This window comes from Lepisma saccharinum, chromosome 30 (genome assembly GCF_977018435.1).
Source record: "Lepisma saccharinum chromosome 30, izLepSacc3.1, whole genome shotgun sequence".
NCBI lineage: Eukaryota > Metazoa > Arthropoda > Insecta > Zygentoma > Lepismatidae > Lepisma > Lepisma saccharinum.
In genome coordinates this window covers 8,766,387-8,781,923 of record NC_139258.1, presented here as the reverse complement: position 1 = coordinate 8,781,923, position 15,537 = coordinate 8,766,387, and the positions used below count along the sequence as shown (strand labels likewise).

At 36.8% G+C, this 15,537-nt stretch overlaps 1 protein-coding gene across 1 annotated transcript in view; it reads right to left on the bottom strand.

The window, feature by feature from the left end:
- Positions 1–15,055, bottom strand: part of LOC145982069 (mutS protein homolog 5-like) — a 120,467-nt gene extending 105,412 nt beyond the window's left edge. Inside the window, exons 1-3 of the mRNA XM_083115662.1 lie at positions 14,904–15,055; positions 12,452–12,607; positions 3,944–4,064 (exon numbers count right to left, since the gene is read on the bottom strand). Of these exons, the coding sequence (XP_082971788.1) occupies positions 3,944–4,064; positions 12,452–12,573 (243 nt within the window). The 5' untranslated portion in view covers positions 12,574–12,607; positions 14,904–15,055. The remainder of the gene's footprint in view (positions 1–3,943; positions 4,065–12,451; positions 12,608–14,903) is intronic.
- Between the last annotated feature and the right edge of the window lie 482 nt (positions 15,056–15,537).

Genomic DNA, 15,537 nt, shown 5'->3' with positions numbered 1-15,537 from the left:
AAAAATATTAAATATAAACTGAATTTTTTGGAAAAAAATGCTGGTTTGTTTAAAACAGCTGTTATTTTTTTAAAAACAAAAAAAATATTTTTTTAAAAAAAATACAAAAAATTATTAATATTAATAAATAGTAATTGGTATATTGGTTATATAAAAATGTTTTTTTTTTTAAAAACGCAAAAAAAAAAACTATTGATAATAATAAATAAAAATTAATATATTAATTATATATGGTAAGCAAATAATTCATTTTGTATAAAAATCATAAATAATACATTACAGTAAAATTTAGTAATACATGTATAAATCCTAATTAACCCAACGGAATGCAAAAATTGAAAAAAAAAAAATGGTAAATGCCAATAGCCACTTGCTGTAGAAGATTTCTACAAGAAAATAGTTCAAAACATGGACCCTTTTCCCAGAGTATTTAATATGCAATTTCTACTGTAACTGCCGATAATTCTCATTATACCAAACAGAAGCATAGTTTGTCCACAACAAATTTCTTGCTTATCTGTTTTTTTCATAATAATGAGCGCGTTCCCATATATTAAAGCTAAAGCTGGTTTACTAGTGTTAAGCATGGTAACTTGGAGAATACACCATTGGAAATTCTAATTGCTGGTACATTACTTGATTGATTTGGTGATTTAAGTCCACTTTAGGCACAGTAAGGCTAATCAGGACTGGAACTACAGTTTAAAGTTGGATCTGAACCACTATGTGCCTCCACTGGGTATCGAACCCGGGACCCCTTGATTACAAGGCGACGATGCTACCGCTGGTGTACCAGAAGTGATAGTGCAAACTGGAACGGTGAAAAGTACGAGATAATGGCGAATGTATGGTTACGATCCACCACTGACTTCATTGTAGGTACAATGCTTGTAGGTCTACCTGGTCGCAGAAGGTCCCATGTTCCTCGAGGTGCTGATGTGTCCTTCTGAATGTGCAACTTTTGGAGTGCTCTCGATTAGTGTAAGCTTCTTGGTACAAGTGTGCAGCCTCCTGTGCATTGCTGTTAGCTCTACCATATATGAAATGCATGTCAACGTATTCTTCGTTGATTTAAAGTTGTTGTTCCATTTAGACTACAACAGCACAACTGACACTCCTCAGACAAGTGACGTGCCTCTTATGCCTTCTGTCCTGTACAGATGTATGGTTTGTTTACAACGCCCCCTTTCGGCACTGTTTAGTTTTAAAGAAACCTCAGAGTGCATAAGGAGCAGGGTTGCCCATCCCCACCAAAATCATGTCATGCACCCCCCCCCCAAATCATATAATTCGCATCCTCAAACCCTATCGTAATCCCAACAAAGTATTTAATTACGACAGCATATCTACCGAAGGTAACTTCTATCTTAGCATTACTTAACGCTAAACTTGATCATCCCCTCCTCCCTAAACAGAGATGCCCATCACTCAAGACCACCCCTAAAATTGTTCATCATAATCGAGATTATCGATTGTCTTATAATTAGAGACCGGATGTTTAGGCACTAAAAACATATAAAATAGGCAGGCAAATAAGTACTTACAATTTTCAAGATAGGCAGTAAAATAGGCATTAAAATACAAATAGGCAATAAAAAAGGCAATGAAATTTAACTCAAAATAATGAAGATACACATACAAAACAAAATAGGTGTTTAAAAAATATAGAAACATATCTGTACATTCTTTGTAGTTGCTTAAAATAAACCAGGAGCTCATGATTAGGAACGCAGTCCGATATTGTACTTAATAAATCACGGCAAATAGGAGTCATGTCAGCCCAAAAGTTTCCATGTATAATGGCTACACACAATAGTCTGACAAAAGAAATTGTTGGCTACTTCCAACCAGTACACAAATTATTTAAATATACACTTTATCACTGCATGCAGGGTTATTTCAGTTAAAAATTTACACTATATATTCCACACAGCAGTTCGAACAAAGAAACTGTTTAAATGCATTTCAAGTTTGTACTGTACGGTTTGGCAGTCTCTGAATAAGAATCACTAATTGCGGTTGCAGATCACAAGGTATTTCTTCAGGTGATCAACCGACAAGTTATGTCTGCGATCGGACAACACATTTTTTAGAATTGAAAAAGACCTTTCAACCTCCACAGATGTTACCGGAGCATACTTAAAGCACGCGAGAACATGTGGATCTAACTCAGTTTGTATATTTTCACCTTTCAGAACTTGTTGAATTGCCCTTAATTTGTGCAAGTCTTTATTAGCTGCAATAACTCGCTGACATTTCTCACGAACAGCCTGACCTTTAGCACCTGGTATAGTACAAATTTGGTCAACTGCAGAATGAAAACGGTCCATAGAATTTATAACTATTTCACTTCTCTCTTCCAGTAATGTTATTGTGTCTGGCAAATTTGAATAATGGGTGGTGATGAATCCTAAGTCGTTTCGCACAACAGAATTGTTCAAAAGATGCTGTGTTACGCGCATTGATGTTGCATCATCTTCAGATAGGGAATTAATTATTTCAGCCACCTTCTGATAGTTGGTCGCGTAATAAACTGCAGCAGATATCCAAGTACCCCATCTAGTTAGTATTGGCTGTGGAGGCAAAGCAAGTTCAGGGGCTGTTTCTTTAAACAAAAGAACCTGGGATGGTGCTTTGAGGAATATTTTCTTAGCATTGGAAATTAAAGAGTCAACTTCGGGAAATGAAACACGAATTTCCTCTGCAATTTTCTCTCAATTTTAAAGAAAATGCCTAAAATAGGCAATATCTGGCATTTATGAAATAATATAGGCAATATCGTATGAAATAGGCAAAATAGGCAAAATTAAAATGACTTTAAATGAAGCTAATCCCTCACCCCTGACCTTCGCAACATTCGCTTTCATCATATCTCTAACAGGAAAGAATAGGCATTTTGCCTAACATCCTGTCTCTACTTATAATTCAGCTATAGTATAAAAACTTCAAATTCACCTTATTAAAGTGCCAAACACATCATTGCAAGCGAAGGGAGCAAGAAAATTTTTACATCCATTTCTTTGCAGGTTTTCAAGAATATTAATTTAATCTCGAGTTATTTAGTATTTTCCAGTTTCTCCTTTGGCACGTTCGGGGTCGAAAACTTGTGGATACCATATCGCTAAATACAGTCTCCAAAATTTAATGTTCGAACTCTTTCTCCACTACAGAAATCCCTTGACAATCTAAGATTTAACACTATATCAAGAGCTTCCAATCCCTTCCCCTTTAAATTTAATACTCAATCCTACCACCTAAATTTCCATGCCAATTTTAGACTTACTGTTGATATTGAAGAGTGGATATTGCCTCCTCCAAAAAATTAATTCTCAGTCTCAACACCAGAATTTCCACAATAGTAATACACAAGAATTGGATAACCCCTCAATTTAATGCTCAATCCCCCCAAACTAAAATGCCTGCCTAAATCTAAGACCTAGAGCTGGATACTACCCCCCCCCCCAGTTTAATTCAGAATCTCCCCCGCCCCAGAACTCACGTGTCAATTAAGGCCTAATATGTAACAGATGAATATTTATCCCCCACCCCAATAATACCCCTAAAACACTTTCTTTTCTTCATCTCATGGAATAAATATGGTGCATTTAAGGTGCAACATATTTACATATATTTTGGAAAAAGATATAAATGTTGAATTTTATATTATTTGAAGGAAAAATCCCCCCAAATAATCTCGAGGCGCAAACTGCGCTATAATACCTCCCCCGTGGGCACCCCTGATAAGGAGACATGCGTACGATGTGTACAAAAAATCAAGCCAGTGGCAGATCATTACTTTACATTTGTACATTATCTTGTGAACGGTTCATTTGCAATCCCATGTTTACTGATACTTTTTTGCTTCTCATATTGTGTACTTTTCGCCATTTCAGTTTGCGCAATCACTTCTGGTACACCCTGTATATGTACAACACTACATTACCTCTTCTACGTCCATATCAGAGGAGGAAGGATGTGTTGTGTGATGTGAAGTGGAAGCTTCATCTTCTTCCAAGGGACACTCTTCCACAGACATATTATTGTCTTCCTCATTGTTAGTTGAGCTAAAATTAATGAAAGAACGTACAATTTGAAAATTGTTGTCTAAGGTTGAGTTAATAATACCCATACCAATGTTGAAATCTTTAACGATTTTTAGATACCGATACCAAGGCTTCAAAATTGTTATAATTACCCCTTTCCGGCTGAGCGAGGGGCATAGCCTATCGTTCACTATAAAATTCCATTGTGAATGAACTATGGGCTATAATCGTACCATATCTCTTATGCACATTTGTTATCACCATCTCTTTCAAATTTCAATGGCTAGATCTCATGTTGCTGAATTTTACTTGTACTCATGTCGAATTAACCACTTGCCTGACACATTATTTTACCAAAAATGGTCCATATTTTACACATTTTTTTAATTGTGTGTTTGTAATGTACCAATATCAGCAATTAAGGAACTGTAACGAAATTCTATTTTAGGGGTCAAATAAGGTAACAAAACTATTCAAAAATCCTCTATAATAATTAACCCGAGTTAACTCGTACATATAAGGAAAATACTACAAATGTTTAAAAATAGCATATAAAGTGTCGAAAATAAAATGTCTTCCATTTTAATGCTGTCCAAGTTTACAGACTATCACACATACAGGGTGAGTCATAAGTCTCCATACAAATGGTGAAAACGGTGACTAATGTTTATTTTTCCTTTTCAGGCAGGTGAACCAATGAAAAAGAGATGCCACTAACAAAGGAAGAACGGATTGACATCATTCTGTTGGCTGGGAGTGGTACCACCCGTCATGTAGCAAGTACATTCAGTGCAACCCAGAGAACGCAGATAACTCATGACACCGTGGCACCTGTGTTACCCTTCTTTTCTCTGGTGCTATCTTTGGTCTTCCAGGCGACGGAACCTGTCCTCCTGAATTTCTTGATAAGTTTGGCCACGGTGTCATGGGTTATCTGCGTTCTGTGGGTTGCATTGGATGTACGTGCTACATGACGGATGGTACCACTCCCAGCCAACAGAATGATGTCAATCCGTTCTTCCTTTGTTAGTGGCATCTCTTTTTCATTGGTTCACCTGCCTGAAAAGGAAAAATAAACATGTCACCGTTTTCACCATTTGTATGGAGACTTACGACTCACCCTGTACTGTCTCACATCAAATGTTACCCACAGTGTGATAAACCCGAAAGGATGTGCTAACACAGAGTGAAACATCGCAATGTGGGCAATAGTATCTTGACTCGCCTTGACTCGCAATAGTATCTTGACCTTCCACCTGGTGGCCAAAATGGGAATTAACACTTATTGAAGCTCAAACAAGACTGTCCGGGTAGGCAGAAAAGTGCACTGTAGTTGTACGATTTTAACAAGATAACTTGGGTAAATAATATGTAAAGCAAAAACAAATTCCGAGTTAACTCGAGGCAAGTGGTTAAGTTGCACTTTTGTTTATACTCTTGAGAATATCATTTAATAATTTATATCGACATTGTGGATATTAAGATGAAATCCTTAAGGAGTATATTGTGGAAGACTAGAAGGGATAGAATAAGGAATGAGGAGATCCGACAGGAAGTGTGGGTGGTGAAGCTTCAGGACAGGATAGACAGATGAGATGGTTCCAACACATGAAGAGGATGGATGCAGAAAGACTACCAGTAAGAGCTTACAATGTACAAGGAGTGGGAATAAGGGCAAGGGGGAGACCAAGATGTCAGTGGAATGAGGAAATAGTGGAGTATTAGGAGAAGAGGACAAGATTGGAACACCATGGCAAGAGAGGAGTATTGGAAAAAAAGGAAAAAATGGAGAGGCTTGACTTCTATGTCCACCCAGGCAGAGGCAGGAAATGGCTAAGGATGCTGGTGATGATTGTGGAAATTTCTAATGATGATTCCTCTTCAGATTTTGCAGTTAGTGATGATTTAGATCCTAACAAAGTTTTATTATTTTCATGAATAAATTTCATATTACCTATTCAAAAATTTCTTTTAGTAATTTTTATGCAATGTTATATTTGATATCTGTGGAAAGAGGAAGTGTTGTAGATTTTTAAGAAAATGTTAAATAGTAACACATCTTTTCTATGATTTTTTCAAAACACACACAAAAAAAATCTTCTGGAGGAAAACTTGATATTCTAAGTCCCATCTGGAAAGGGTTAAATGCTGTTCAAACTGATTAACCTTTAATTTCCCAATGGTCTATGAGTGTTCCATCCACAATATAGCCCGAGTCGCCAGATGGCACACTCACGGACCATCGTGCTAATGAAACAATTCATGTGCTTTTAGGGCCTTCATACTTGTATGTGAGGTTGTAAACGCTGACAGATGTTGAGATAAAACTTTGAAATGTCATGTGGAAGAAAACCCACCCATCCAGGACCTCTCATCCCCCACCCGACTCCAAAGTTACATATGGAAGCTGGCGCGAATTTTAAATTTGTACACTTATTTGACATAAAATGTTATAACTCATAGACTATTTGACCAATCTACTTCGGATAACTTTTGTTTTGCAGCTAGAACATCAGGGCATGCAACTGTGCAGGAATCAAAACGCCAAAGTCGATAAGAGGGGTTGGGTGGGCCGCGGCCCCCAATTTTCAATGAAAAAATCATAAAAATGGAGAATTTGCACCCTCTTCCTGTGCTATTTTTGGAAGGGGAGGGAAACTTTAGACTTATTTTCAAAGAATGGTCCTTTCTCAACGGAATGAAAGTCATTTCATGTTTCTGGGTGCATTACATTATAGAATATGTGAAAAAACTCCCAGAGAGAGCGTACATTCAAAAACCTGCTCGGCAGTCTAAAGGTTAATAACATTGTGTAAATATTCCATTCCATTTAAATGCACCAGTTTATTACAGTTTTGCTTTAAAATATTCAAGAATTGAACAAAACTACATGGTACAACAACCCTACAAGATCTAGGACCCACCAGAGCAGCTTTTACACTGGGTGATGCGCAGCTGCTGTTTTCCGATTTTTGAGATGGCACCCACAACTTGTCGGCTCCCGTGGCAGAGTGGTTAGCACATTGTGCTACAATGCGAGGGCTCCGGGTTCAAATCCCAGCCTGGGGATGGATGTTTGTGAGTGCCCATTCATTATTTCATCATATCATCACTCATCCCTACCTTCGCAAATTAGCCAAAAGTGGCACAAGAAGCGAAGTAAAATAAAACAAATCAATCAATGGACCTACAACTTCTATTCAACAAGCTCCCCAATTTTTCTCACGATAGTGGGTCAATGCCAAGATTTTGGGAGCTCCCATCGGGAATCAAACTCGGGACTGCTTGCACCAAAGGCAAGGGTGGTACAGTCATGGACACTTCTACGCTGTATTCATTCCATTGAAAGTAAATGGGATCAATGCAACCCAGAAGTATCCATGACTGTACATCAGAATATTGTCATAAAGAACATGTTATGTAATCACAAAATACTGTTTTTTGTACAAAACTGAGTCAAAATAAAAAAGAAACTGAATTTTGTACAATTCACGGCATAAATACACGTAGACTTTGAGAAAGTTGGTTGAATTGGTTTTTAAGTCCACTTTATGCACAGTAAGGCTAATTGGGGCTGGACCTACAGATTAAAGTGGGATCCGTACTACTATGTGCCTCCAGTGGGTATCAAACCTGGGACCGCTTAATTACAAGGTGACAATGCTACCACTGCGCCATCGGGGAGGCCTGCTTTGAGAAAGTATCGTGCAACATTTTTGTGGTACCCGTGAAAGACTTAAAAGCTAAAAAGGTATCCGCCAGTGTCGGTAAATATTTTCCAACAGATACTGTCCGATATTGTCACCACTCTATTGGTCGGTACTGATACAACACCACTGGTACTGACTCAGTCCTAATTTTGTCATATCCTGCACGAATAATTGCATTGGACAATGGCTGAATGAAAAGTATTTTAACAAATGGTATATATTGCCATAAACATCTTTGAGCACCCATTTTGATTCTACAAGGCTAAGAAAATCAGCATTTCCTATCTTCTATGCATGTGAAAAAGAATCACAGTTGCTATCATTTTTTTCTGTCAAAAAGAGATTTTTTTTATTGTACGACTTGTACTACATTACTAAGCTTGACAAGGGCCATAATCTGGAATATTAATACCTTGTAATGAATCCTAGAAACTTGCTTAATGTGTAAGAATCTAATAGAATTAGAAATATGTTTCTTTGGTGATGCATGTAAACATTAGGCCTAAGCTAATACCAGTATGAACAGATAGTGATGCTGTCACCGATTTCCACCAATCGCAATGCTTGAAAATTATAATATTAAAAGTTTTTCAAGATATTAGTGTGTTAATATTCTACTCTAATTACATGCATCCATTTACCAAGATTTTCGCTTCAAAATATTCAAGAATTATGTCAGAATATTAAATTTGATGTTATGTTATCATAAAATTCAGTTTTCCACACAAAACTTGTGGTCGATCAGCAGTAGTTCAGATAAAAATATATAAATGACTTACGTGAGTGAGTAGAAATGGTTCAAAATGACATTTCGGAAGTCTGTACTACTTCCTTCATCAGGTAAATAAAATAAAAAACTTTAGGTGCCGAACATGGTACCACGTTGTCAAATCGTAAGTTGAGGATTCAGGTTGAGGATAAAAAAGGTAAAAAACTTACGGTGACGGCATAAAAACTCTGATGAAAACCTTCACTGGTTAAAAAAGTTTAAAACAAAAACCACACAACTAAAACAAATAAGAATCAACGGCCTAGTGACTCCCGTCAGTGTTGGGTAGAACACATGGACTGTCAAGTCCTTAACCTGAATCCTCAACTTACGATTTGACAATGCGGTACCATGTTTGGCACCTGAAGTTTTTTATTTTATTTACCTGATGAAGAAAGTAGTGCAGAATTCCGAAACGTCGCTTTGAACCATTTCTACTCACTCATGTAAGTCATTTATATATTTTTATCTGTATTGATAGTGAGTAAAACGCACCATTGTAAAATGTTAGCAGTAGTTCAGTCGTTAGGGTCTGACTACCGTGCGAGATACCCAGCAGGGAAGACCCAGGATTTTTTCGACCTCCTCAAGCGGCTCTGGTGCCCACCAGCATCATATAAAGTGGGTACCTGGAAGAAACTCTTGGGGTAAAGGCAGCCAGGTGCTGATCACATCACTCTCGGCCGGGATCAAGAAAGCGTGGGGCCCTAATGGTGCAAAGCACAGGGGAGCACTTTTACTTTTTTTTTTACACAAAACTTGTGCAAAATAAAAAAAATATCAAACTTTGCGTAATTTCCAAGATAATTAGAGTCACGCAGCATCTTTGCGGAGCTCGTGAAAGACCAATATGCCAGGAAAGTATCGGTAAATGAATTCCAAGTGTTACCAATACTACTGGTATCGGTTGATACTGATACATTTTTTAAAAAATCATTGGTTTAAATCACTTTAAATAATTAATATATATCATAATGTACATAAGGATTTCATACATATCAGAATCACTTTTCTTCAAAGTACATTACTCTTGTAATCATTGAATGGTGTTTATTAGTGTCTAAGAAAGGAAACAAAATATATGTACTGATGGAGTGAAGCTTATACGAAAGGAAATGTAATATGTAAACTATAAACACACTTACATTTCTCTTGATATAAAATTCAATTATTTTTATGGGCAAAATTGCAAACATTTTGTGTATGAAAATACACAAAAACTAATAAAAATAATGTCAAAATTCAGCTACAAAGACTATAAAAATATTTAAGTTAATATTTTAAGAGAGTACATCCAGAATGTTTTATTTTCACTGGAAGAAAAGTTACTGAAATTATTATAGTTTTATTAACACACTCAACAAACATTTCCATAATAGGTTCATATATCAGAAACAGAAAAAAATATATATTTACATATATTTTTTAATTTGCTTTAATCAAAATGTTCAAATATTTTTCAGGGCCCTTTGTTTACTAGAAAAAGCTATTCTACAGAGCGTTCCCTGACATTCGCTACGAGACTCGGCGGCAAGCGGCCAGGCGTCAGCGCTTGTCTTTCCCAATGAACGGCGTCCGCGACAGTCGCACGCTCCAGTCTGTTTTTTTCGCTCTCTTTCCCTTTCTGTTGACGTTGCAGACTGACGCCAGTAAAATCCTCCCTCGGAAGTTGTGTTGTGTCGTGTACATGCGTTGAAGATTGTGGCTTAAGATTGTGGCTTAATATGGCACCATAGAAGTTTACATTACAACAAAGGATTTATCTTGTCGAGTGTTACTTCGGAAAGAGGAATTGTGGAGAAGTGCGACGACGTTTTGCAACGAAATTTCCTGGTGTTCCCGTTCCACATAGGACCACTATATTAAACCTCGTAAAAAAGTTTACAGTAACAGGGTCAGTTCTGAATAAAAGCGGAAAGAAAAAATGGGGAAATAAAGTATACAAAGACAATCTGCACACCATCCGTGAGTTAAAAGAGAGTATTGTACGAGAAATCAGGAGAATTACAGTAGACGAACTCGCACGTGTAAATGCCTTTGGAGGTGCAAGGAATGTGTTGCAGCAGAGGGACATCATTTTCAACACTTGCTGTAGTCAAGGTTAGTACACAATATTAATAGCCGACTCTAGTAACTGTTGCAGACAGTCACCGGGAAAGACAAGCGCTGACGCCGGGCCCTTTGCTGCCGATTCTCGTAGCGAATGTCAGGGAATGCTCTGTATATGTGTGGTGCTCAAAAACAAGCAAGCAAATTTAAGCATGATATATAAAAAATCTATTTGCATAAAAAAAATTGATTTATTTAAAAAAAATTTATCAAAACTGATGATTTCTTCCACCCTGGTAATTGGTGATCTCAGGAACTTAGTCTTTATGGAGGCTCTGATTAAGATTCCACAGGCTACTGGTGGGTTTGAATTAGGTGAAGGGCTAGTAGGAAGAAAAAAGGGTTTATAGAGTAAATTAGAATCATAGTTATACATACTTATTAGAAAATAGGGTTTCTAAGAAGTATGTGCAACTATGGATTTAATTTTCTCTATTATCCCATGTTTTCCTAATAGTCCTTCACCTAATTTGAACGCACCAGCCAGTGCTGTTAGATATCTAATTGTTCTCGCAATGTGGGGTCCAATGACCATTTGCACCAAAAATAAAAGTGCTAGGAACATTCACTGTGTGGGAGCCCTGCAATAATATTTTTAATACTTTATAATAATAATTCATGTACTTTGTATTCTTTGTTTGAGAATTTGAAAAAAGAAGTTGAACAACTTTGAATCGTCATGTAGTTTATATATAGTGCGATTCAAGAGTCCCCGAACTCAGATTTCAATTTTTTTTTCATGAAAATAGTCAATGGATAATATTTGAAATACTTTTATACTGTGATCCATAGCTTTATTGAAATTCTTGCTTACATATAACCAAACAATATTTACAGAAGATGCTGGAAATGCCATACATTTTCTCAGAGACACAAATTCATGGGACAGCATGTTCGACCCTACTATTTTCAATATATTGCTTGGGATGTCCCTTACGGCTCTGACTGTTGTTCTGCACCCTGAGGTTGTTGTGCTACACAGAATTTCTTTTAGATATACCCCATAAATAAAAATCTGGACTCAAATCTGGCGAGTCAGGCGGCCACAATTTTTATGAGATCAGTTGATCTTGGAAGAACTCGCGGAGCATCTCCATTGTCTCGTTCGAAGTGTGGCAGGTTGCACCATCTTGTTGGAACCAACAATAACGTTCTTCTTCTTAAAGCATCGCCACGAAATTATGGATAATGTCTTCGTACACAGCTGAATTAACAGTTACTTTCTCTCTCTTTTTTTAAATGGTCACATAGGGCCTATCCGATGGTGCAGTTGTAGCGTTGCTACCTTGTAATCAAGGGATCCCGAGTTCGATACTTGGTGGAGGCACATAGTAGTTCGGATCCCAGTTTAAGCTGTAGGTCCAGTCCCGATTAGCCTTACTCTGCATAAAGTGGACTTAAAACATCGAAGCAATCAATCAATCAAAAATGAATGGTCACACAATTTGTCACCTAGAAATGCTGCGTACAGATTTTCTGAAGCCCAGATGCGAGTGTTCTGACTGCTAACATAACCATCCAAATGAAACCAGGCTACATAACATCACAAAATAAGCTTCCAACATAGCAACTCTCTGTTCTTGCGCGATACTCACGGCGCACGGGATTTTACTTCTTGCCAAATCCCATGCGTACAGCTATCCCATGGTGCAGCACATTTCCAAGGTTGCCCACATATCATCACAAGCAACAATACTCAGAAATAATTTCTAGTTTTACGGGAATGAATTTTTAAAATGAGAGTTTGGGGACTTTTGAATCACACTGTACAATGTTAGCTTTTAGTAAATATTATACTGTAAAGAAATTAAAGTACTTACAGTTCAGAATAATTGTTCCTTGTTTGATTACTAGTACATATACTCCTTCCCCTATCAAACTTAATTGTACTTGCATTGCTGCTGTCACTGCAGTTCAAAACTTGACTTTGATCTTCTGCCATGATGAAAAATCTCGTTTTCACACCAGCGAACTACCTGATAAGAAAGATTAAAATAAGAGAGAAAATCTAATCAATTTTAATATTTTCAAAACTAATGTGAAAATTAATTATTACAAAATAATACAGGGACAGGCTAGAAATAACCACCAGCCAACCTCTTTGGCTGAGTGTTTAGCACAGCATACGCAATACCAGGGGTTCAGGCTTAGAATCCTGGCCTGGCCTTGGGTGTTCTTTGTGAGTGTCCTTCATCAATTTCACGATATCATCACTCATCTTCACCTTTGCGATTAACCAAAAGTGGCAGATAAGCAAAGTAAAATAAATTCAAGAAAGAACCACCAGGTGGCAGCACATGGAATTAGGAGGAAGGTAAGGAGGCTTCTTTAAAAACAGTTTTTCAGAAATTTCAGGGTAGGAAAGGTAAAGTCCCTATGCAAATAGCAGCATTCCATGAAGGCACATTATGGGGATGTGGGGGTAGGGCATCAAACATTCTCGATCTCAGCATAGTTGGAGTTCTGGAGGGGCCAGGGGGAGCTTAGCCCCTCCCCCAACTAACATTTTTGTTATGAAGCCATACTGCAAATCTTGATGTTTGGCATGATGGCATGTGCAGTAATCGCGCCGCAATAGCGGGTCTTAGATGATTTGATTGATGTGTACAGTTTGAAGAAAGAAAAACGAAAAATGACTTTGTGTTGAGTCAACAGTTACTGCTGAGGCATCAAAAGAACTTTTCAATTGAATTTTTCTAAAATTTTTGAAGCTTACTATCGTACTGTTTTGCTTCTTTTAAAACTGACAACCAATATACTAATTAATATTGGTTTACTTAAGTGAAGAAATATAACAATTTCAAATCTACAAGGCCTAAAACTCAGTGTTTATAAGTTGATTTTTTTTTTTAATTTCCGGGGAAAGGCCTCCGGACCCCTTATAAACTAGGGGATATTCAATAACCCTCAGGTACATCATATGCTTCTCCCAGAGTCTGGCCAGCAAAAGCTCAAACTCCACCCATTAATCTCAGCCATTTTGGATATGATGTGACCAGCACCATGCTCCGGTCACCTTTACCCTGTAGGGTAGCTCCCAGGTACCCATTGATTTGAGGCTGGGTGAGTCCCAGAACAGCTTTACGCAGGGACAAGGCTGGAAAAAATCCAACCTTAGATTACCTACTCCGGAAATTCAACCTGGGTCTCCCGCACGGCAGCTGGATGCCCTACCACCGTGGCATCAGGGTAGGAAATAACAGCCAAATTGGTAATCAATCTGTATTACAGTATCAGCCAATAATTTTTACATTTAGCCTGTAACTTACTGCAGGATTCTGCTAGTCTATTATTTTTATGAATATAAAGGTATAATTCTCAATATATTTTTGTAAACACACAAAGAAATAGGTGACAAAAAAAAAGAGATGTATCAAACAGGATAGTTTCAGGGAGAAAAGAAGCGTGTTAATATGAAGTCTCATCCTTGTCTACACCGTAGTAAATTGATATTAACCTGCATATTGTCTGCCATAATGTTACCAAGTCGTTATATCTCGTTTAATTTCAGCATTATATAATATAATATTCATTATTATGTCATTGCTTCCTTTCAATTAATTTTTAACTTGGAAAACTAATGTTATTGTAAGCTAACATGATATTACTAAAAGTCTACACATAACTGTATTTGAATGTATTTTTCATAACAACAAAATCATGTAAATTATTCAATCTATGTAAGGGTTTAGGATAAAAGAAAAAAATTGCAAATGTACTAGAGGCACATATATAAATAATATTATAGGTTGAATAAGGAACCCCTAGTGCATGTTTTACTAAATTTATTTCTCAAGAATCACTCAACTTATGTACCACCATTAAATTACAAAGAAAAAGTATCCTTAAGGGTGTAAACTACCGGTGCCTTTTGCTAAATTACTCGTAATTTAGGAATTTGTAAATACATAAAACCATTACTTCAAGTAGGAAAAATACTGTGATTTTATTCTTCTTTTATATCCACACAGCCCAAACATTAGACTAACACCACTTTTTTTTCCCACAATTCATGGCCATTTTGGCTGCATGTACCTTTAGACCTTCCTGAAAAAATGGCCTTACACCCTCTAAATAGGACATCCCCGAATGGAAAATTCTGGATAAATTCCTGCAGAATAATAGCCTGATATGAAGTTACATATACAGTAAAATAGCTCAGGATGACAATGTAAAAAATTGTTTCATTCATCATTTGAACTTGGGATATGATAAGCTTTACCAGAAGTATGATGGAAGATTTTACTCTCAAATCACCACAATTTGACTTACTTATTTTACCCTTTGGTGCTATGAACCTTCAAGAACAATGACATCCAACATAATTCCACTATTTCATTCACAGCTTTAAAATTCGACAATGGATCAGAATTACTTATATGAATTATACTTTTCTCTTCGAAATTTCATTTTTAATCTCAAAATCTATGATTCGTATATGAAGGACTACCATTTTAACAATAAACACATTAAATGTCATTTTTATTTTAATTTCTCGTGAATAATATCCTTGCTCTTGTTGTGCGAGACAGAGCTTCTTTTCATGCAATATCTTGGATACACTAGCCACGTTTTTGAGTCATAACAACGCGGAAAGAAACAGAAATAAGATAAGCGAATTTGGAAAGTTACTTTCTGGTGATAATTCACACAAAAAAATATGTAAATTTTATTCAATATGCCTACCCCTAACGTTACATTATTTTTTCGATCGAATGCAGAGTATTATGACGAAGTGCATGCAAAGATTGCAAACAACAAAATCCACACGACGTTTCTATCGTAAATGATTGTGGCCATCAAGGTCAAGCTATCATAGACAATCAAGTTCCGCACCTGTGCACAGCTCAGTGTTGCCACAATCTGAGGGTACAATTTCCCTTTCCAAGGGCAAAATTTCCCTTTT